Here is a 21,731-nt window from a genome sequence, read left to right on the forward strand (position 1 = left end):
GAGCGAGAGGAGGGTGGGGGGGAGAGAGAGCGAGAGGAGGGTGGGGGGAGAGAGAGCGAGAGGAGGGTGGGGGGAGAGAGAGCGAGAGGAGGGTGGGGGGGAGAGAGAGCGAGAGGAGGGTGGGGGGAGAGAGAGCGAGAGGAGGGTGGGGGGAGAGAGAGCGAGAGGAGGGTGGGGGGAGAGAGAGCGAGAGGAGGGTGGGGGGAGAGAGAGCGAGAGGAGGGTGGGGGGGAGAGAGAGCGAGAGGAGGGGGGGGGGAGAGAGAGCGAGAGGAGGGGGGGGAGAGAGAGCGAGAGGAGAGAGGGAGAGAGAGAGGAGGGGGGGGGGGAGAGAGGGAGAGAGAGAGGTGGGGGGGGAGAGGGAGAGAGAGAGGTGGGGGGGGAGAGGGAGAGAGAGAGGTGGGGGGGGAGAGGGAGAGAGAGAGGAGGGTGGGGAGAGGGAGAGGAGGGGAGAGGGAGGGGAGGGGGGGAGAGGGGAGAGGAGGGGAGGGGGGGAGAGAGAGAGAGGTGGGGAGGGAGAGGGAGAGAGAGAGGTGGGGGGGGAGAGGGAGAGAGAGAGGTGGGGGGGGGGAGAGGGAGAGGGAGAGAGAGAGAGAGAGGTGGGGGGGGAGAGGGAGAGAGAGAGGTGGGGGGGGGAGAGGGAGAGAGAGAGGTGGGGGGGGGAGAGGGAGAGAGAGAGGTGGGGGGGGGAGAGGGAGAGAGAGAGGTGGGGGGGGGAGAGGGAGAGAGAGAGGTGGGGGGGGAGAGGGAGAGAGAGAGGTGGGGGGGGAGAGGGAGAGAGAGAGGTGGGGGGGGAGAGGGAGAGAGAGAGGTGGGGGGGGGAGAGGGAGAGAGAGAGGTGGGGGGGGAGAGGGAGAGAGAGAGGTGGGGGGGGAGAGGGAGAGAGAGAGGTGGGGGGGAGAGAGGGAGAGAGAGAGGTGGGGGGGGGAGAGGGGAGAGAGAGAGGTGGGGGGGGAGAGGGAGAGAGAGAGGTGGGGGGGGGAGAGGGAGAGAGAGAGGTGGGGGGGGAGAGGGAGAGAGAGAGGAGGGTGGGGAGAGGGAGAGGAGGGGGAGAGGGAGGGGAGGGGGGGAGAGGGAGAGGGAGGGGAGGGGGGGGAGAGAGAGAGAGGTGGGGAGGGAGAGGGAGAGAGAGAGGTGGGGGGGGAGAGGGAGAGAGAGAGGTGGGGGGGGGAGAGGGAGAGGGAGAGAGAGATAGAGAGGTGGGGGGGGTAGAGGGAGAGAGAGAGGTGGGGGGGGAGAGGGAGAGAGAGAGGTGGGGGGGGGGAGAGGGAGAGAGAGAGGTGGGGGGGGGAGAGGGAGAGAGAGAGGTGGGGGGGGGGAGAGGGAGAGAGAGAGGTGGGGGGGGAGAGGGAGAGAGAGAGGTGGGGGGGGAGAGGGAGAGAGAGAGGTGGGGGGGGGAGAGGGAGAGAGAGAGGTGGGGGGGGAGAGGGAGAGAGAGAGGTGGGGGGGGAGAGGGAGAGAGAGAGGTGGGGGGGGAGAGGGAGAGAGAGAGGTGGGGGGGGAGAGGGAGAGAGAGAGGTGGGGGGGGGAGAGGGAGAGAGAGAGAGGTGGGGGGGGAGAGGGAGAGAGAGAGAGGAGGGGGGGGAGAGGGAGAGAGAGAGAGGAGGGGGGGGAGAGGGAGAGAGAGAGAGGTGGGGGGGGAGAGGGAGAGAGAGAGAGGAGGGGGGGGAGAGGGAGCGAGAGAGAGGTGGGGGGAGAGGGAGCGAGAGAGAGGGAGGGGGGGTAGAGAGGAGGGGGGGGTAGAGAGGAGGAGAGAGGAGGGGGGAGAGAGGAGGGGGGGAGAGCTGCAGTTGGACACACTTCCTGCACGTGAAGGAGTCAGGGACATCAGCCATGTCCCTGAGCTCCCACATTGAGCAAGAGGAGCATGACACGGGTCTGAGATCTCCTGCCATTTTTAATCTTAAGCTTAACTTAGTTAAATGAAAAAGGAACGAAAAGTTTTTACCAATCACGATAAAACCAGAGAAATAGAAAAAGCCTTACCTTATATACACCCCACCGAGTCCTTTTTTTTTGGTTAGAGGAGGAGGGCAGGTGGGAGACACTACAAGTGTGGTGTCTCGGGTTCAGAAACCGCCCAAATATATAGTGTTTTACTTACCCAGCAGCCCCCTGGCCTCCGCCGAAAACAAAAGGAAATTAAGTTTACTTTCAAACTGACCTTCCCAGCTGCTCACTCGCTCGCACTCTGCTCCCGAAAAAGCTGCTGCAATGAAAGGAAAGTTATTTTAAACCGCCCAAATATATAGTGTTTTACTTACCCAGCAGCCCCCTGGACTCCGCCGAAAACAAAAGGAAATTAAATTTACTTTCAAACTGACCTTCCCAGCTGCTCACTCGCTCGCACTCTGCTCCCGAAAAAGCTGCTGCAATGAAAGGAAAGTTATTTTAAACCGCCCAAATATATAGTGTTTTACTTACCCAGCAGCCCCCTGGCCTCCGCCGAAAACAAAAGGAAATTAAGTTTACTTTCAAACTGACCTTCCCAGCTGCTCACTCGCTCGCACTCTGCTCCCGAAAAAGCTGCTGCAATGAAAGGAAAGTTATTTTAAACCGCCCAAATATATAGTGTTTTACTTACCCAGCAGCCCCCTGGCCTCCGCCGAAAACAAAAGGAAATTAAGTTTACTTACAAACTGACCTTCCCAGCTGCTCACTCGCTCGCACTCTGCTCCCGAAAAAGCTGCTGCAATGAAAGGAAAGTTATTTTAAACCGCCCAAATATATAGTGTTTTACTTACCCAGCAGCCCCCTGGCCTCCGCCGAAAACAAAAGGAAATTAAGTTTACTTTCAAACTGACCTTCCCAGCTGCTCACTCGCTCGCACTCTGCTCCCGAAAAAGCTGCTGCAATGAAAGGAAAGTTATTTTAAACCGCCCAAATATATAGTGTTTTACTTACCCAGCAGCCCCCTGGCCTCCGCCGAAAACAAAAGGAAATTAAGTTTACTTTCAAACTGACCTTCCCAGCTGCTCACTCGCTCGCACTCTGCTCCCGAAAAAGCTGCTGCAATGAAAGGAAAGTTATTTTAAACCGCCCAAATATATAGTGTTTTACTTACCCAGCAGCCCCCTGGCCTCCGCCGAAAACAAAAGGAAATTAAGTTTACTTTCAAACTGACCTTCCCAGCTGCTCACTCGCTCGCACTCTGCTCCCGAAAAAGCTGCTGCAATGAAAGGAAAGTTATTTTAAACCGCCCAAATATATAGTGTTTTACTTACCCAGCAGCCCCCTGGCCTCCGCCGAAAACAAAAGGAAATTAAGTTTACTTTCAAACTGACCTTCCCAGCTGCTCACTCGCTCGCACTCTGCTCCCGAAAAAGCTGCTGCAATGAAAGGAAAGTTATTTTAAACCGCCCAAATATATAGTGTTTTACTTACCCAGCAGCCCCCTGGCCTCCGCCGAAAACAAAAGGAAATTAAGTTTACTTTCAAACTGACCTTCCCAGGTGCTCACTCGCTCGCACTCTGCTCCCGAAAAAGCTGCTGCAATGAAAGGAAAGTTATTTTAAACCGCCCAAATATATAGTGTTTTACTTACCCAGCAGCCCCCTGGCCTCCGCCGAAAACAAAAGGAAATTAAGTTTACTTTCAAACTGACCTTCCCAGCTGCTCACTCGCTCGCACTCTGCTCCCGAAAAAGCTGCTGCAATGAAAGGAAAGTTATTTTAAACCGCCCAAATATATAGTGTTTTACTTACCCAGCAGCCCCCTGGCCTCCGCCGAAAACAAAAGGAAATTAAGTTTACTTTCAAACTGACCTTCCCAGGTGCTCACTCGCTCGCACTCTGCTCCCGAAAAAGCTGCTGCAATGAAAGGAAAGTTATTTTAAACCGCCCAAATATATAGTGTTTTACTTACCCAGCAGCCCCCTGGCCTCCGCCGAAAACAAAAGGAAATTAAGTTTACTTTCAAACTGACCTTCCCAGCTGCTCACTCGCTCGCACTCTGCTCCCGAAAAAGCTGCTGCAATGAAAGGAAAGTTATTTTAAACCGCCCAAATATATAGTGTTTTACTTACCCAGCAGCCCCCTGGCCTCCGCCGAAAACAAAAGGAAATTAAGTTTACTTTCAAACTGACCTTCCCAGCTGCTCACTCGCTCGCACTCTGCTCCCGAAAAAGCTGCTGCAATGAAAGGAAAGTTATTTTAAACCGCCCAAATATATAGTGTTTTACTTACCCAGCAGCCCCCTGGCCTCCGCCGAAAACAAAAGGAAATTAAGTTTACTTTCAAACTGACCTTCCCAGCTGCTCACTCGCTCGCACTCTGCTCCCGAAAAAGCTGCTGCAATGAAAGGAAAGTTATTTTAAACCGCCCAAATATATAGTGTTTTACTTACCCAGCAGCCCCCTGGCCTCCGCCGAAAACAAAAGGAAATTAAGTTTACTTTCAAACTGACCTTCCCAGCTACTCACTCGCTCGCACTCTGCTCCCGAAAAAGCTGCTGCAATGAAAGGAAAGTTATTTTAAACCGCCCAAATATATAGTGTTTTACTTACCCAGCAGCCCCCTGGCCTCCGCCGAAAACAAAAGGAAATTAAGTTTACTTTCAAACTGACCTTCCCAGCTGCTCACTCGCTCGCACTCTGCTCCCGAAAAAGCTGCTGCAATGAAAGGAAAGTTATTTTAAACCGCCCAAATATATAGTGTTTTACTTACCCAGCAGCCCCCTGGCCTCCGCCGAAAACAAAAGGAAATTAAGTTTACTTTCAAACTGACCTTCCCAGGTGCTCACTCGCTCGCACTCTGCTCCCGAAAAAGCTGCTGCAATGAAAGGAAAGTTATTTTAAACCGCCCAAATATATAGTGTTTTACTTACCCAGCAGCCCCCTGGCCTCCGCCGAAAACAAAAGGAAATTAAGTTTACTTTCAAACTGACCTTCCCAGCTGCTCACTCGCTCGCACTCTGCTCCCGAAAAAGCTGCTGCAATGAAAGGAAAGTGATTTTAAACCGCCCAAATATTTAGTGTTTTACTTACCCAGCAGCCCCCTGGCCTCCGCCGAAAACAAAAGGAAATTAAGTTTACTTTCAAACTGACCTTCCCAGCTGCTCACTCGCTCGCACTCTGCTCCCGAAAAAGCTGCTGCAATGAAGAGCTCTATTCTCTGGAACTCTCTTCCTAAACCTTCTATATTGCTACTTTTCTCTCTGCCTTTACATGCTTAATTAATTATTTCTGCCCTGCTTTTGGTTACCATATTCAAATCTTCTATTACTGCTTGCTGTCTGTTCCTCCTTTATAATGGACCTTTGGATATTTCCAGTGCTGCATAAATGTAAGTTGTTATTGCTGGTCAGTGAGTTAGTTTGTTTCCAGCCACTATCAAGTCTTGTGCTGCAAGCTCCATCTCTGCCAATCAGGAAGGATTGCCCAGGTTCCTTTGTTGATCTACTCTTCACTTTCCTGATGGAGTGCATCAGGCAGTGTCAAATGTTGAGGCTCCATGAAAGTGGATGAAAGAGTTTTCATTTGCCACCAGTTGGATTTTTTAAAAAAATCTTCCAAGGTGCAGTGCCTTTAAAAATATTTGAGTTGGAGGATGTGTTCTGCAGTTTTGGAATAATGACCCTTGCCTCTATTTTACTGGCCATTCCCTAGCATCCTGTTGCTGTGTTTTGGCATTCTTATGCAACTTTGTTACCCGGAGATTCCATACCATCAGAGGGGAGAGTGCACTAAATTACATCTTTGCTCAAATAGCAGGTGTTCATGTGGAGCGAGTCTGACTCTAGCAGTTCCTTTCTTTGTGAACTCGCTGCCTTCATCCTTGTTGTCTTGACTCCTCCAAAACCCCCTCTATTGAGACCAATAGCCCTCCTTGCAGTCATCCCCACCTCCAGAAAGCAAATGGACTTCAAATTATTACTGAGGATGAGGGGAACGATCCTGAGTCTTAGCCTGAACCTGGGCTCAATCAATCTGCCAGATCTCTCTAGTTTTATTTCCAATGTTTTATTGTCTGAATTATGCCACTTTTGACATCCTTGTCCTACGATGAATCCATTGCTCCAGATCTTGTAAAGGCTGATTTCTCATTCTTCTTTCACCTCTTGTCTCTGAAGAAAGATGGATTTAATGGTCATAAGTATTCTGTTTTATTCCAGTGTGAAAGAAAAGAAGAATTTATCGAGAGGATCAAAAATCTTGATTTTGAAACAAAGGCTGCTGTTGCAACTCACATTCAAGAGGTATGTTTAAAAAAAAAATAGAACATTATTTTATAATAACTTGGAACGAGCTATAAGGTATTCATGTCTGTGGACATGAACATTTTCAATCATAATGATCTCCGCTTCTTCATCCCCTGCACCCCCAATACTTGTAGAGGCTCACACATGAAATATGAAACTTTGGTTAGCTGTTGGTGTGCTGCCTGCTGCTGTAGATGTGTACTCTATCATTCAGAAGAGGGGATAGAAATTTAAGGAGGTGTGGGGTGGAGAGCAGAATACACTTGATTTAATTGGTTGTCATAGGAGACTCGAATTGCTAAATTGACTTGTCAGTTCAGGAAGATGAGCACTTTGGCATAACTGTGCTCCAGTCTGGCCTGATGCATGTCCTCTGAATCTCACTGCCAATTTCTCTACTCTCTTGGTATACTTCTGGTTATGCATAGAGATAAAACAAATGTGAATTAATATCCGATTACTTAAGAATAACTTACCTTGGGGGTATGGCTGCTATGCTTTGAAAGAAGTTGAACCTCTATGTGTGAGTCTCATTCCCCCATTTTTCTTTGATCTGGTGCGACTTGGACTTGCTGTTAGTCATGAAGTTATACAGCACAGAAACGGGCCCTTTGGGCCATCGTGTCTGTGCTGGCCATCAAGCACCTAACTGTTCTAATCCCATTTTCCAGCACTTGGCCCGTAGCCTTGTATGTTATGGCATTTCAAGTGCTCATCTAAATACTTCTTAAAAGTTTTGATGGTTCCTGCCTCTACCACCACTTCAGGCAGTACGTTCCAGATTCCAACCACTCTCTGGGTGAAATTTTTTTTCCTCAAACCCCCTCTAAACCTTTTGCACCTTAACTTAAATCTATGCTCCCTGGTTATTGACCCCTCCGCTAAGGAACAAGTTTCTTCCTATCTATCCTATCAATGTCACCCATAATTTTGTATACCTCAATCATATCTCCCCTAAGCCTTTTCAGTCTCTCTTCATAGCTGAAATGCTCCAGCCCAGGCAACATCCCGGTGACTCTCCAGTGCAGTCACATCCTTCCTATAGTGTGGTTTTGGTAGGTTACAATACTCTTGTTAATTTTTGGATCAAGTGTTGTCTCTCCTAGGCAAGGAAGTAATGGCACGACAGCTAGAGGGATCACTTGAGCCCAGAGTGGACATCCCTTGAAGTGACAATGTCCTCCATGTCTTCCCATTCCCCCACCTCCCCCACATTGTTTATGACTATAATTGTATCTGTCTGTGAAAGGCTACTTGATCTAATACTACTTCAAATATATTCAATTGGTACAGTGCACAATCAGTAGGAGGTGAGAAAATCTCAATGCTCAAAATGAATTTTAAAGAAGTAAAAATATATCCTTAATTTCAAGCATGCTAACTTTAAAGGTCACCGGTATACACAAATAAGCAATGCTGTAAAGAGCAGGATGTTTGTCTTTTCTGTATGTTTTAGGTTTCTTCATAACCTGATGTCCATAAAATGCTGTTGTATATCACTGGAAATCACAATCCACTTTTTATGTTATGAAGGTGACTCACAATCAGGAGAATGTCTTTGATATGCAGTGGATGGAGTTAGCTGACATCTCCCGTGAGGACCTTAATTCCTTTTTCAGAAAAATGACAATTCATCTGAAAAGGCTTGTGGATGAAAGAGACGAAAAATGTGAGGTACAAAGGCGATTACTATTCTGGAAGAATTGTTCATCAAAATTGACCTGATTTAAATGTTGCCAACAAAAGTGGTTAGAAGATTGCAAGTTATTTTGAGACACATTCCACAGTCCCTTTATTTTTCAGCAGTAATAAATATTCTTATAATTCATTACTGCTGATAAATTATATCATTCATTAATGAAATAGCAATTAAGCGCTGTAGTTCACAACTAGTTAAGTACATACTGCAAATTACAACTGAATCTGTGGAAAAACAGTTGACTCTTTGGTACTTAGTATGTTGGACTTTTGAGGGTTGAATTACCAATAAGTCTCGCTGGTAGCATTGTTCGGTATGTTGTGGGCATGGGCAAAAAAATTGGGGCAGTAAGGCTTAGACCTACTATACACAAAGTACTAGTACAAAGCAGTTTCCCAATAATTGTGCAGATAATGTGGCAGTTTTTCTGGACCCATATAAAATTGGTATGTCTGACCATTGTATTCCGGGCCTTAAGTAGGAATATCAGGAGTTTCCTTGATAGTTTACCCTTTTGGTTGTTGTAACTTCGATGAAAGTTCAACAGAGATCCTGTTTATGTGGTGTATCTAGGGTTTCCATCGATCTTGCACCAAAGGTACTGTGACAATTGGGAGACGTTTCAAGAAAATTCTCATTGTTAATCTCTTAAAGGTGTGTTGTTCAGAGTTTTTGCTTGGAGCTTCCTAATTCTATTTTTCAACATTAACTTTTTTTCTTGGCATTTTGTTGCATTTATTTCTTTCTTTTGCCCTTTTTCCTTTTTTTCCCCCATTTTGATATTTCAGGTAGCTACAACTCATTCTAAGAACCCGAATATGATTATGGAACTTTAGGGTTTGAGGAATAATCAGAGGCAAGTCCGACTGTATCTGAGGTTCTTTGTATGGACTCTGTATTACCTGCAAAATGCAGGCATATAGACTCCCACCCCCAGCCAAGTGTTGGTTTGGTATTTCCAGGAAGATCTGCCTATATTTCAGTGACAGCTACAGCTTGTACTTAATCAGCACTTTTCACATAATTAAATATCCCAAAGAGCTGAAAATAACTGACCTCCAGTGAACAGAGAAGAATTATAGGGAGGTGATCAAAGGCGTGATTGAATAAAAGATCATGAAGCTAATGAAGGAGTGGAGAGTGGGAGCATTCTAGAATGTAGGCCCACATTGGCTCAAAGCACTGCAGCAGAACCTGGTCCTAGGATGAGTGATGTAAAGGAGACTAGAATCAGAACAACATTCAGGGGCATAGTGCTGAAGGATCTTGCAGAGATAGGGCAGGGTGAGGGACTTGTAGATAACAAGGATTTTGAAATTGTTGCATTTGGGGGAATAGGCATCCAATGCAGATTATCGAGCATATGGATGGTAGGAGTGTAGGACTTGATGTGCAGTAGGATGATTTTTTTTATTGTGCTGAAACTTCTGAAGGGCTGAGCTTAGGCTGTTGAAAAGAAAACTAGAGTAATTTCTATACGTAGCTGACCAAGGCATGAATAAGTGTTTTAAGTGGCATGAGCAGAGGTGGGGTATATGGTATTTGAAAAAAGGTGGTCTTAATAGCTAGGATGTAAATAAAATAAAGACTTGCACTTATATAGTGTATTTTAAAGGGGATACAGGAACAGTGACCTGAGGGTGTGCTTATACGAGTCTTTGAAGGTGGCAGCACAAGTTGAGAAGGCTGTTAAAATGGCATATGGGATCCTTGGTTTTATAAATAGAGGTATAAAGTACAAAAGAAAGGAAGTTATGCCAAACCTTTACTAAACAAAGGTTAGGTCCCAGATGGAGTATGGCTAATTCTAGGCACCACACTTTAGGAAAGATGTCAAGGCCATGGAGAGGATGCATAGAAGATTTAACAGAATGATACCAAGGATACAGAACTTCACTTAATTGGAGAGACTAGAGAAGCTGGGACTGTCTGGAGCAGAGATGGTTAAGGGGAGATTTGATAGGTGTTCAAAATTATAAATGGTTGTAATACAGTAAAATTCAGAAACTTTCTAATGGCAGAAGGGTCTGTAACTGGAAGACAGAAAGACTGCAGCTTGAGGAACAGGCTCCGAGTTGATGAGCTGGAGTCCGAGATTTGGACACTGTGATGCATCAGGGAAGGGGAAAGTTACCTGGAGGCAGCCGCACCCTTTAGGATAGGTACTTCTGATTTGGTCCGTAGTTAGAGACAGGAAGGTGTGACTATGAATGAGGAGGTATGGGGATCCAGAAGGTAGCAATGGAGGATCCTCAGCCCTTGCACTCCTCCAACAAGTTGGAGGTTCTTGTAGCTTGTGTGGATGAGAGCAGGGACTGCAGGGAGGATGAGCAAATTGACCATAGCACCGTGGTACGGGAGCCATTCAAGTTGGGGGAAGTAAAAAGGAATTTGGTAGTAGGTAGCAGTATAGTCAGGGGACAGATACGATTGCAGCCAAGAGCGTAAATCCCGAAGGCTGTGTTGCCTGCCCGGTGCCAGGGTTAAGGACATCTCCTCGGGGCTGGAGAGGAACTTGGAGTGGGAGGAGAAGGATCTAGTTGTCATGTTGCCTTGTTCAATGGGGGTACCAATGACAGAGGTTTTGCTGAGCGAGTATGAGCAGCTAGAGGCTAAATTAGAAAGCAGAATCACAAAGGTGGTAATTTCTGGATTACTACCTGAGCCACAATCAAATTGGCATAGGGTAAATAAGATCAGAGAGTTGAATGTGTGGCTCAATGCTTGGTGTGGGAGAAATGGTTTCGATTCATGGGGCACTGGCACCAGTACTGGGGAAGGAGAAAGCTGTACTATTGGGACAGCCTTCACCTGAACTGCGTTGGGACGAGTGTCCTGGTGAATCGTATAACTAGGGCTGTAGAGAGGGCTTTAAACTAAGTTGTGTGTGGGGGTGGGGTGGTCAGGTGAGGGGAATTTTAGAAAATTAACAAGAATGAACAAGGCAACATTGCAGGATAGCGATACGGATAACAACCAGAGTGTGACAGGAAGGGACAGAGCCTGCGAACATAAGGGTGCAGCAGCACATAAGGTCAGAGTAGGGGCAAATGGTTTTCTAAAAAAAGAATTAAAGGCTCTATATCTGCATACAGTATTTGTATCAGAGAGGATGAATTGATAGCACAATTATAAATCAATGGGTATGATATGGCCATTACAGAGACATGGTTACAAGGTGACTAAGGCTGGGAACTAAATGCTCAAGGGTATTTTACATTCTGGAAGGATGGGAAGAAAGGAAAAAGAGGTGGGGTAGCTCTGTTGTTAAAGGATGAGATCAGTACAGTAGTGAGAAATGATCTTGACTGGCAAGATCAAGATGTAGACTCAGTTTGGTTGGAGATGAGAAATAGCAAAGGAAAGAAGTCACTGGTGGGAGAGTAGTTTATAGGCCCCTTAACAGTAACTGCACTGTAAGACAGAACATAACTCAAGAAATAATAGGGGCTTGTAGGAAAGGTACTGTAGTAATCGTGGGTGATTTTAATCATCATATAGATTGGGCAAGTCAAATTAGCAAAGGTAGCCTGGGAGATGAGTTTATAAACTGTATTGAGACAGTATCTTCGAACAATATGTTCTGTAACCAACCTGGGAGCAGGCTATTTTAGAACTGGTAATTCGTAAGGAGACAGGCTTGATAAATGACCTCATTGCAAAGGATCCTCTAGGCAAAATTGATCATAAAATGGTAACATTTCACTTTCACTTTAAGGGGTGAGATGTTTGGGTCATAAATTAGTGCCTTAAACTTAAATAAAGGCAAATACACAGCTATGAAGACAAAGTTGGCAGAAGTGGACTTGGAAAATAAGTTTAAAGATAAGACAGTAGAGAAGCAGTGGCAGACATTTCAGGAAATATTTCATAACTCTCAACCAACTTGTATTCCATCGAATAAGAAAGACTCTGAGAAGGATACACCATCTGTGGTTAACTAAGGAAGTTAAGGATGGTATGAAATTGAAAGAAAACTGCTGCAAAGATTAGTGTAGGCCAGAAGATTGGGAAAATTTTAGAAACCAGCTAATGACAAAACTGATGAGGTAGAAATTAGAGTATGAGAGTAAACTAGCAAGAAATGTGAAAACATAGTAAATGCTTCTAAAGATATTTTTTAAAAAAGGAAGAGAGTAGCAAAAGTAAGTTTCGGTCCCTTAGAAAATGAGACTGGGGATTTAATAATGGGAAACAAGGAAATGGCATAGTCTTTGAACAAGTATTTTGTATCTGTCCTCACAGTAGAAGACTCTAAATGCATCCGAAGAATATCAGAAAATCAAGAGGCAAAAGTGGGGGGAGGGGCTTCACTATCACTGGAGAAAAAGTACTTGGAAAACTAATGGGACTAAAGGCTGACAGGTCCCCTGGACCTGATGGCCTCCATCCTAGAATCTTAAAAGAAGTGCTGCAAAGATAGTGGTGCATTGGTTGTAATCTTCCAAAATCCCTCGATTCTGGAAAGGTACCAGCGGATTGGAAAACCGCAGATGTCGCACTTCTATTCAAGAAAGGAGGAGTTAGAGAGCAGGAAACATATAGAGCATACAGGCTGGTTAGCCTAACCTCTGTCATTGGGAAAATGCTAGAACCCATTATTAAGGAGGTAGAAGCAGGACATTTTAAAAAATAATAATGCAGTCAGGCAGAGTCAACATGGTTTTATGACAGCAAAATTTGACGAGTTTATTAGAGTTCATTGAGGATGTAACAATCAGGGTGGATGAAGGAAAACCTGTAGATGTTGTGTATTTAGATTTCCAGAAGGCATTTGATAAAGTGCCACATAAAAGGTTACTACACAAGATAAGAGCTCATGGTATTGGGGGTAGTATATTAGTATGGATAAAGGATTGGTTAACTAACAGGAAACAGAGTTTGGATAAATGGGGCATTCTCAGCTCGGCAAACTGTAACTAGTGGAGTACTGCAGGAATCAGTGCTGGGCCCTCAACTAGTTACGATCTACGTTAATGACTTGGATGAAGAGACTGTGTCGTAGATAGGTTAAGTGAGTGGGTAAAAATTTCAGATGGAGCATAATGTGGGGAAAATATGAGGGTGTCCACCTTGGTGGGAAGAATACAAAAGCAGAATATTATTTACATGGAGAGAGACTGCAGAGCTGCGGTATAGAGGGATCTGGGTGTCCTTGTATATGGATCACAAAAAGTTTGCATGTAGGTACAGCAAGTAATTAGGAACGCAAATGGAATGTTTGCCTTTATTGCAAGGAGGATGGAGTATTAAAATAGGGAAGTCTTGTACAGCTGTACAGGGCATTGGTGAGACTGCACCTAGAGTACTTCTACAGTTTTGGTCTACTTACTGAAGGAGGGATATATTTGCATTCGGAGCAGTTCGGAGAAGGTTCACTAGGCTGACTCCTGGGATGAAGGGGGTTGTATTATGAGGAAAGGTTGAGCAGGTTGGGCCTATACTCATTGGAGTTTTGAAGAATGAGAGGTGGTCTTATTGAATCATAAGTTTCTGAGGGGGCTTGACAGGGTAGATGCAACCGTCTCATATAGCGAGTCCTGGTCCAGGATGGCTGGCATGCACCGACAGCTCTTTCTTCCTCCTTTCTCCTCTTCTCAGTGCCTCATGTCTTTGACTTCTCAAACTACCCAACAGTGTTAGCATGGATCTACCTTTAGGAGTTTCTCTCCATTACCTGTTGCACTGTGGCTTCCCAAAATTTCTTTCTTTTTACCCTTTTCAAGAAGTAGACCTGGGTGGATTACTGATAGGGCTGTACTGCCATAACAGAAACAGCCAATAAAATGTTCAGTTCTCTGTCTAAACCATGGGGTAAAAGCCCACCCTTAGTGTTATCCACTTGCTGTTAGCTTCTTGAGCCGTCGCACATACCTTCTGTCAAGCAGGCCTTTACATCACCTTTTCCTTATCTCATCTCATGTTATTCCCCTGATAAACTTTATTCTCCTTTCAAAGCTAACTGCCAGGGATTTCATTATTTGCAACTGTTCTATTATCAATTATTTATATCTAAAGCTATTTGTAGGCCTGTTAACGAGCTATTCATAGTGGCCATTCAGTTCAGCGTTTCTTATTTCTTAACAGATTATTGAATCCCTAAAGTAACTTATTTTCTATTCCTGCATACCAGTTAACTTTTACATTCCAGCAGGTATCTTAAGCAAGGTTAAATTAAAATCCTGACACAGCTTTGTAGTATGGTTGTTTAAGTATCTAACCAGTTTCTCTTACACTATTGCAGAGGCCTTGTCTGACCCTGACCCCTTTTCAGGTTAGCTACAGTTGTCATCACCTAAGAATAATAATTCCACTAGTTTATTTCTAGAGAAACAAAACTCTAAGCAGTTTCCAGTAAAACGAAACTTGCACCACTAACTTGGTCCTCTATCTATATAAAGCTGATTTTTGTAAAAATACATATACAAAGCATATTGCTAGTTTCTAACAAGGTGGATACAGAAAGAGGTAGCGTTGGGGCATTGAAGGTGTATATAGGTGGAAAGTGATATGAGGCAGTGATCAGAGAAAGCCTTATTGGTGATTGAGATGATGGGATTAACAATATCACCTGAGATGGCAAGGCCAAGAAGGTGGTCGTGAATATAGGTTGGAAAATTTACATGGAGGGAGAAATTTAGGGAGAATGAGAGGGCATGTGAACACAGAGAAGAGAGAGCATGATGACTTGAGGTGGAGGTTTAATCACTGAGGAAGAAAAGTCATTTGTTGCAAAGTCTGAGGGAGGAAATTTTTAGCATACTTGGAAGGTGTTCGAGAACAAGGATTTTGAATAAGAGACGAGACTGGTGGAACAAGATGAAATGCTCAAAGGAGGAGAAATGCCAGGTTCTAGAGAATCAGTAACAGGGGTACTATTAGATATGTTTAATAATTGGTAGAAAAAGGTGTAGCGCCAGAGGATTGGCAGACAATTCATGTTACACCTATATTTAAGAAAGGAAATAGAAAATGTCCAGGGAACTATAGACAAATCGGCATAACACTGGCAGTAAGAAAAATAAAGGAGAAAATAGAAAAACCAAATAGAAACCAAAAATACAATAGCTGGATGGATTTTTAAAGAGAAAGTCTTGCTTGACCAACCTTATTGAATTCTTTGAAGAGGCGGTAGAGAGAGAGAGAGTAGATAAGGGTGTTGTTGTCGATGTAATTTATCGAGATTTCCAAAAGCTGTTCGGTAAGGTGTTGCATAGTAGTGTTACGACCAGGTGAGAAAAGTGTCTAGGGGGTCTCTTTCAGCCTTTACCTGGTCTTATTGTGACAGGATTTTAATTTTAAACACACCATGTTTTGAGCTCCCCCTTGGTGAATCCTTGTTCATCGCTTTCCAATTAAAAGGCAAAGAAATGAGCACAAACAGGCTTTCTTAGATTAAAAGAAGAAAAGTGAAATTTATTATAACTTAAACTCTAATTCGGTTAACGCCTGTGGATAGCCCTGCTAGCATGCAAATAGAGACAGAAAAGAGCACAAGAAAAAGTTTGAGGCAATCTCTTGAAGAGGGTTTGTTATTGTGCTTCGAGCTCGCTGTAGAGTCCTTGATTGTAGGTAGTCTTGCTTTTCATTGGGGTCTAGTATTCATCTTCAACCTTGTTCACTGGAGGAGACTTTTCTCTCTTGGGGTTCATGTATCTTCAGTGAGAAAGAGATGGGAGGAGACAGGGATGTCCAGTCCAGAAGCAAAGAGCTTTCCGAGTTCAAATTCTGTTTTCCAATTTAAAACTCCCCTAGTTGGCCAGCAGGTGGTCACGTGACCAACTGGTTTGACCAGCTCTCTCCTGTGTATTGGGGCAGGGACTAGTTCATTTGTTCCAATACTGTCTGCTAGTATGAAAAAAATTATCTTTCCAGCCAGGGGCTTGGCAAGCCCTTGTGATAGGCCACCTTTTCTTCCCAGCAACAATTTTAAAGTTTAATGTCCATGTGACGAAATGTATGTGCCTCATTCTTGGCAGGTGGGGGCCTGCATGACAGTAGATTAATGAATGAAGTCAGACTGTGGGGCATGAGTCAGGGGTCAAGTACCAGAATAGATAGCCAGCTGGCTGCAAGATGACAGAGTAAAAGTAAAGGGTAACTATTCAGAGTGGCAGAAGGTGGAAAATAGGGTTGCACAAGTATCAGTGCTGGAACCACTGTTCACAATTTATATTAACCATTTTGAACTTTGGAATGAAACTGAATTTGTAAATTTGCAAATGACACGATAGTCAATACTGAGGAGGACTGCAACAAGTTGCAAGAAAACATTAATAATTGTGACAAATGGGCATACAATAGGCAAATTAATTTCAAGACAAGTGTGAGGCATTACATTTTGTTAAGAAAAGTAAGGAGGTCGCATTCTACTTGGCAAGTAAGAATGTAAATTGGGTAGCAGAGCAAAGGGATCTGGGAATATAAATGCACAAATCACTCAAAGTAGCAACACAGATTAATAAGGTCTTTTTTTAAAAAAATAGCAACCAAATGTGCGAGGGTTTATTTTGAAAGGAATAGAATTGAAAAGATAAGTTTTATGCTGTATTTGTATTGAACCTTAGTTAGACCACACTTGGAGTAGTGTGTACAGTTCTGGTTGCCATATTATAAAAAAGATATGGAGGTACTAGAGAGGGTTCAAAAAAGATTTGCAAGGATGAGAGAAATATGAAGTTATACCAATCAGGAAAGGATGAACAGACTGGGTCTTGTTTCTCTTGCAAAGACGGGTGACATAAGGAGAGAGTATTTCCTCTTGTGGGGAAGAGTAAAACTAGAGATCTTCAATGTAAGATAGTCACCAAGAAATCACATGGGGAATTTGAAAGTAACTTCTTTAGACAGAGTGTTGAGAATGTGGAACTCGCTACCACATGGAGTGGTTGAGGCAAATATTTTGAATGCAAATAACGCTGGGGTGGGGGGGAGGTTGCTGGTGGGGAGTGGCTAGATAAGCAGATGAAGGAGAAGGGAATAAAGGGTTGTGCTGATAGTTAGATGAGGAAGGATGGAAGGAGGCTCAAGTGCAGCATAAGTGCCAGCATAGACCGCATGGCCTGTTTCTGTGCTTTATTTTCAATCTAAAGAGACTCTCTGAGAAGTAGTAAAGTCCTGTGAATACAAAGAAGACTTTTAAGATTTGGCTTTAAGCTAAAATGTGCTGTGTACTCATTGGACAGCATAATTGATTTTCAACAGTCAAAACCTTTACTGTGAATTGTTCACTTAACAACCTGTGTCCCATGGGTTCCTACTATAATACCAATGATGTTTTTTTAAAAAACTGGGGTCATCACACCATTTCAGTGGATATTTGAACTGAGTATGGCTCTGCTTTGAAATTAACAGCATCTTAGAATTCTGACATGCAAGAAACTGATATTTCCGGTTTCGTTAATACTAGCATTTTTTTCCCATTTCTTGCTGTTTTTAAACATATGCTTGCTGCTTAATATTGCCTGTTTAAAAAGACTAAGGTTTTACAATTTGCCTTGTTTCTTTTTGGCAGGTTAAGTACAGTATTTCTAATGTAACAAAATAATGCATTTTTTGAAATGGGTGTGGGGGTGTCTAACCACCATTTCTTCAATTGTACTTGTAATTTCACAGCCCCGACTGAGGGGATGATTTTAGTTGCACCGATCAGCTGTGGGTTTGCCACCGACCCTGATTTTTCTTGCCATCGAAGTATGGAAAGGAAAATAGGGTGGGATGTAAACAGCTGGGCAATTCATTGTCCCATTCAGCAAAAAGTTAAAATCCACTCCTGAAAATCACGATCCATGAAACTGAATCTGCAGGTGCAGATTCGAGGAGAAAAAGTTGCAAGAAGCTAGCTACTTCAGTCATTCACAAACCTAAAGCTAAAACTTGAGTGATTTTGTATCAAAAAAAACTATTACTTTTGGTCTCTACTGAAATGTTATCAGCATTAATTATGTAACTGATGAATGAAAGGGCATCTTCATTGTATGAGAGAACTTGCGCCTGCGGGGCTATACAAATTTGTTAAAGAATGGTACAAATTCCTGCAAGTCAGAATTGTATATTGCTACCATACTAATCTATCATTGTTACCTTAATATATTTCAACTGTAAATGTCTTGTAAACATTAATTGCAAGTACTAGTTACTGGTTCACATTTTGATACCAGTAAAATGAACATGATATGGAAAAGTGTGATTTATTCATAATTATTTGCAGCTCATTTTACATCTCACACATGAGCGTGACTGCAATCAGCCTCCAGTTCATGGAACAGCTCAGTCACCTACCGGCTCCCCAGGCATACAGCGTACTGAGAGCCGACAACATCTGTCTGTTGAACTGGCAGACACTAAAGCAAAACTAAGACGGATCAGACAAGAGATGTAAGTCCATGGATTCGAAATATGCTGAGATTAAGGACACTAGAGATTAGTTTAGTTGAAGGTTACACAAACCACCTGAAATGTGTCTTTGTTAATTGGTTAGGGAGCAAAGAGAAATTTTAGCAAAGAACATAGCTGTGGAAGTGAAATACAGCAGTGAGAAAATTTCTCTAGTTATTAAATGGTTGAGGTTTTGCTTATCTGGTGTAATACTGAATTGTAATTACAGTAGATCTGAAAAAATATGAAGCAAATAGATTTGAGGTTGTCTCAATAAATGAAATAGGTTTTTACAACCCAAAATCAAAGCATAGTTCCAGTAAATTAATATAGAGATGTTAAAATAGTGAGTTGTATTGATGTCAGAAAACAACTGTCAGATTGTTATATTTCTGGTCTTAGCTACCTAGTGTGCCTCAGGGTGGCCACTTAAGAGCAGAATTGGCAGAGACCTAGGAGTTGACTTCATGGCTGCTCAGTCAGCTATGGGTGGCATACCCCAGTCCAACCAAAACACAAGAAATGAAAAAATAAACTAAAAACTCTTTAAAAGTCAAAAAAATGCTTACTTGTTTGAAGATACTTAAGAGTTTATCAGTCAGCCTGTGGTGTGTTATTGATGGAACTGAATTAATACATTAAACTTCGAAGTTGAAGTGCAAGAATGAATAGCCAAATGAAACCAACTGTCAGCACTTAACTTCTGCTGCCTTCTCATAATGTTTCCTCTGCATTGTACCCGAATAAATTAGCATCTGCAGTGCTGAGACATGTGTAAAGAAATGAAAATTCCTGCTGTTTGTGTGATGCACAATGACCAGCGTATGTTATGGTTAGAGTGATGGAGCATGTTTTGAAATAATGCTTCGATGATGACAAAGATTTGCATGATTTTTGGTTGCTATGTTAATTGTCAAGAATCGTTTTTAGCTTATTTAAGAAGCTGTTTTATGTTGAACAGCAACAATGCTGTTATCTCCATGATGGTCATTTTTATTCTAAGTTATGGATTTTTGATAAATCCTGAATGTTCTGATTATGTAAAATAGTAATTAAAATACTGATGTATAATGTATTCATTTTTTATGGCTGTATGTTCAGATCTTCAGAGCATGCAAGATATATTGGACACATAGGAAGAAGCATTGTTAAATGGCTTCAAAAATGTCTGTCGCTTGTTTTCTAATTGTTTATATACTGATAAGTCAGAAAGGTGAAAATGTCTCAACAAAAGTGATTCATATGTAACTTGACACAGGAGGACCTTTTCAAGATATCGCATAATGCTTATTGTGCATCTGCACTGGTGAAGGTTTGAGCTTCGGGGCCTGATTTTTGGATCCGCTTCATTGTACCAACTAATTCAATAATTTATCTAGCACCCTACTGGTTCAGAATATGCAAGAGCTTAATTTCAGCAGTCTGTTATTGATAATTAGATGCTAATTTGTCCATGTAATTTCCTGTTTTGAATGCTGAGATTGCACAGTATATTTAATATGTCCATATGTATTCAGGCACTTAAAGCTCAATGACATTCTGACTTGCCAAAAAGTAATTTCCTGAAGGTAAATTACTGGAATTTGGATTGTTACAACCTGAATTCAGAATTTATGTAGCATTGAGTGTTGATTAATTTTATTTTGGAGGCCTAAGAACAGGATGAAAGAAAGGATGGTAGGGAGTTATGTCTGTAGCAGACATTACCACAGTCATGTTCACACACAGCTACAGCTACCTGGGATTGTTTCAAGACAACTGCCTACACAGACTCATGTTCACCAGGAAGGCAGCAATGGATTGTGCAATCTGCTGTAAGCTTCCTGCATATAATCTCTATCACTGAGACAACGCTGGTGGTGACAGCCAAGTCTGCACCAGGAACTTCAGTGTCTCTAGGTCCTTGCAGGCAATGTCAGTTAATCCACAGTACACAACTTCATCAGTAGTTCATCGATGCTTTGTTTCTCAAGGCAAGTACCTTTTTATCAGTTTTCCATGGGAAAGTAGAGTGAAAGGGCACTGCAGTTCTTTTGTGCCACAGAATTTTGCAACCACTCGAGGATTACTTATGGTACCCATATGTAGCCATCTGGGTCCCTTGATATAATGCCATGCCGCTGATGAACCACAAATGCTTTCGTTCCACCAGTGTCCCAATGGTCAGCCATCAGTGAAGAACGGCACAGATCATGCAGGTTAGTGTCTGATCCCAGGCACCAGTCACAATTCTTTGAGACAGTACTCTGGATCTGACTTATTTGAAGAAGGTGGTAGACTTATAGAAGCAACTGTTAGCTTGTTCAACCCTTATAGCCTTATGACAACTGCACACAAATTAAATGTAGTTGTAATGATTCCTGGGATGAGAGGATTGTCCTGTGAGGAGAGGATGGAGTAGACTGGCACTATATCCCTTGGAATTTTGAGGGGTGATCTCTTTGAAACCTGTAACATTCTTAAAAGGCTTGATAGGTTAGATGCTGGAAGACTGTTTCTCCTGGCTGGGGCATCTAGAACAAAGGTTACAGTCTCAGAATATTCAGTCATTTTGGACTGAGGAGGAGAAATTTCTTCACTCAAAGGTTTATGGATCTTTGGAATTTTGTACTCCAGAGGGATGTAGATGCTCAGTCATTGAACATATTCAAGACAAAGAAATTTAGATTTAAGAGATATGAGGATAGTGTGGGAAGATGGAATTGAGATGGAAGATCAGCCATGATTGTATTGAATGGTAGAAGAGGCTCAAGAGACTGACTGGCCTACTCCTGCTCCTATTTCCTATGTTCTTGAGGCTGATGCAGTTACCAGAATAATAAAACATATTGTTGGCGTATTGAAAGAGTACTTCACATGTGTGGGCAGATGAGGAAATGTCTTGCACTTCACCCTGCCAGGATCTCCTAGGTAATAATTGTGTGCCGCTTGCTGCATAATTTTTTTTTCAATTTAGTGCTGAACTATGGTGGCAGAGAAGAGCACCCATCCACTGCCAAGGCTAGAGGAGGACAATAACCAGAACCTGCTGCCACTGCTATCTTTGAAGATAGGAAAATTCATCAGACTTCGATCTAATCTGTCCATTTCACTAATCCTCTTTGGACATGAGCAGCATGCCATGTACCAATGCACATGACCAAGATTGTCGTCTGCGCTGCATTAACTATCAAGATTTTCCCTTCCAGTGATGCTCTCGTATTCTGTACTGGCAAAAAAGGAAGGCCTTGATATTCGCAGGGAGCGGTGATAGGATGGGGGGAGGAGTTCTGAATGGGAAATCTGGAAGTATAGGTTTCCTGGACATTCTGCAGATATTAACTTTAGGACATCTAAATTTTTTTTCTGCAGGTTTCTGCTCTCACAGCCAGCTTAGTTGACAGACTGGCTTCCTGTCAGGTGGGAAAATCTGCGAATCAAGGCTGCAGCTGAGGAACAGACAGCAGCCAGGGAGAGAT

General features: G+C 43.3%; 1 protein-coding gene across 9 annotated transcripts in view; it reads left to right on the top strand.

Moving 5' to 3' along the window:
• LOC137376405 (girdin-like) overlaps positions 1-21,731 on the top strand; it is a 413,979-nt gene that overhangs the window by 130,259 nt on the left and 261,989 nt on the right. For all 9 annotated transcript variants that reach the window (XR_010976210.1, XR_010976209.1, XM_068044907.1 and 6 more), the window contains 3 exons: positions 6,111-6,194; positions 7,731-7,871; positions 18,107-18,273. Coding sequence is in view for 7 of the 9 variants with exons in the window: in XM_068044907.1 (XP_067901008.1) it covers positions 6,111-6,194; positions 7,731-7,871; positions 18,107-18,273 (392 nt within the window). In the remaining 2 variants the exon portion in view is untranslated. The remainder of the gene's footprint in view (positions 1-6,110; positions 6,195-7,730; positions 7,872-18,106; positions 18,274-21,731) is intronic.

The sequence above is a fragment of the Heterodontus francisci genome, chromosome 13 (assembly GCF_036365525.1).
Source record: "Heterodontus francisci isolate sHetFra1 chromosome 13, sHetFra1.hap1, whole genome shotgun sequence".
NCBI lineage: Eukaryota > Metazoa > Chordata > Chondrichthyes > Heterodontiformes > Heterodontidae > Heterodontus > Heterodontus francisci.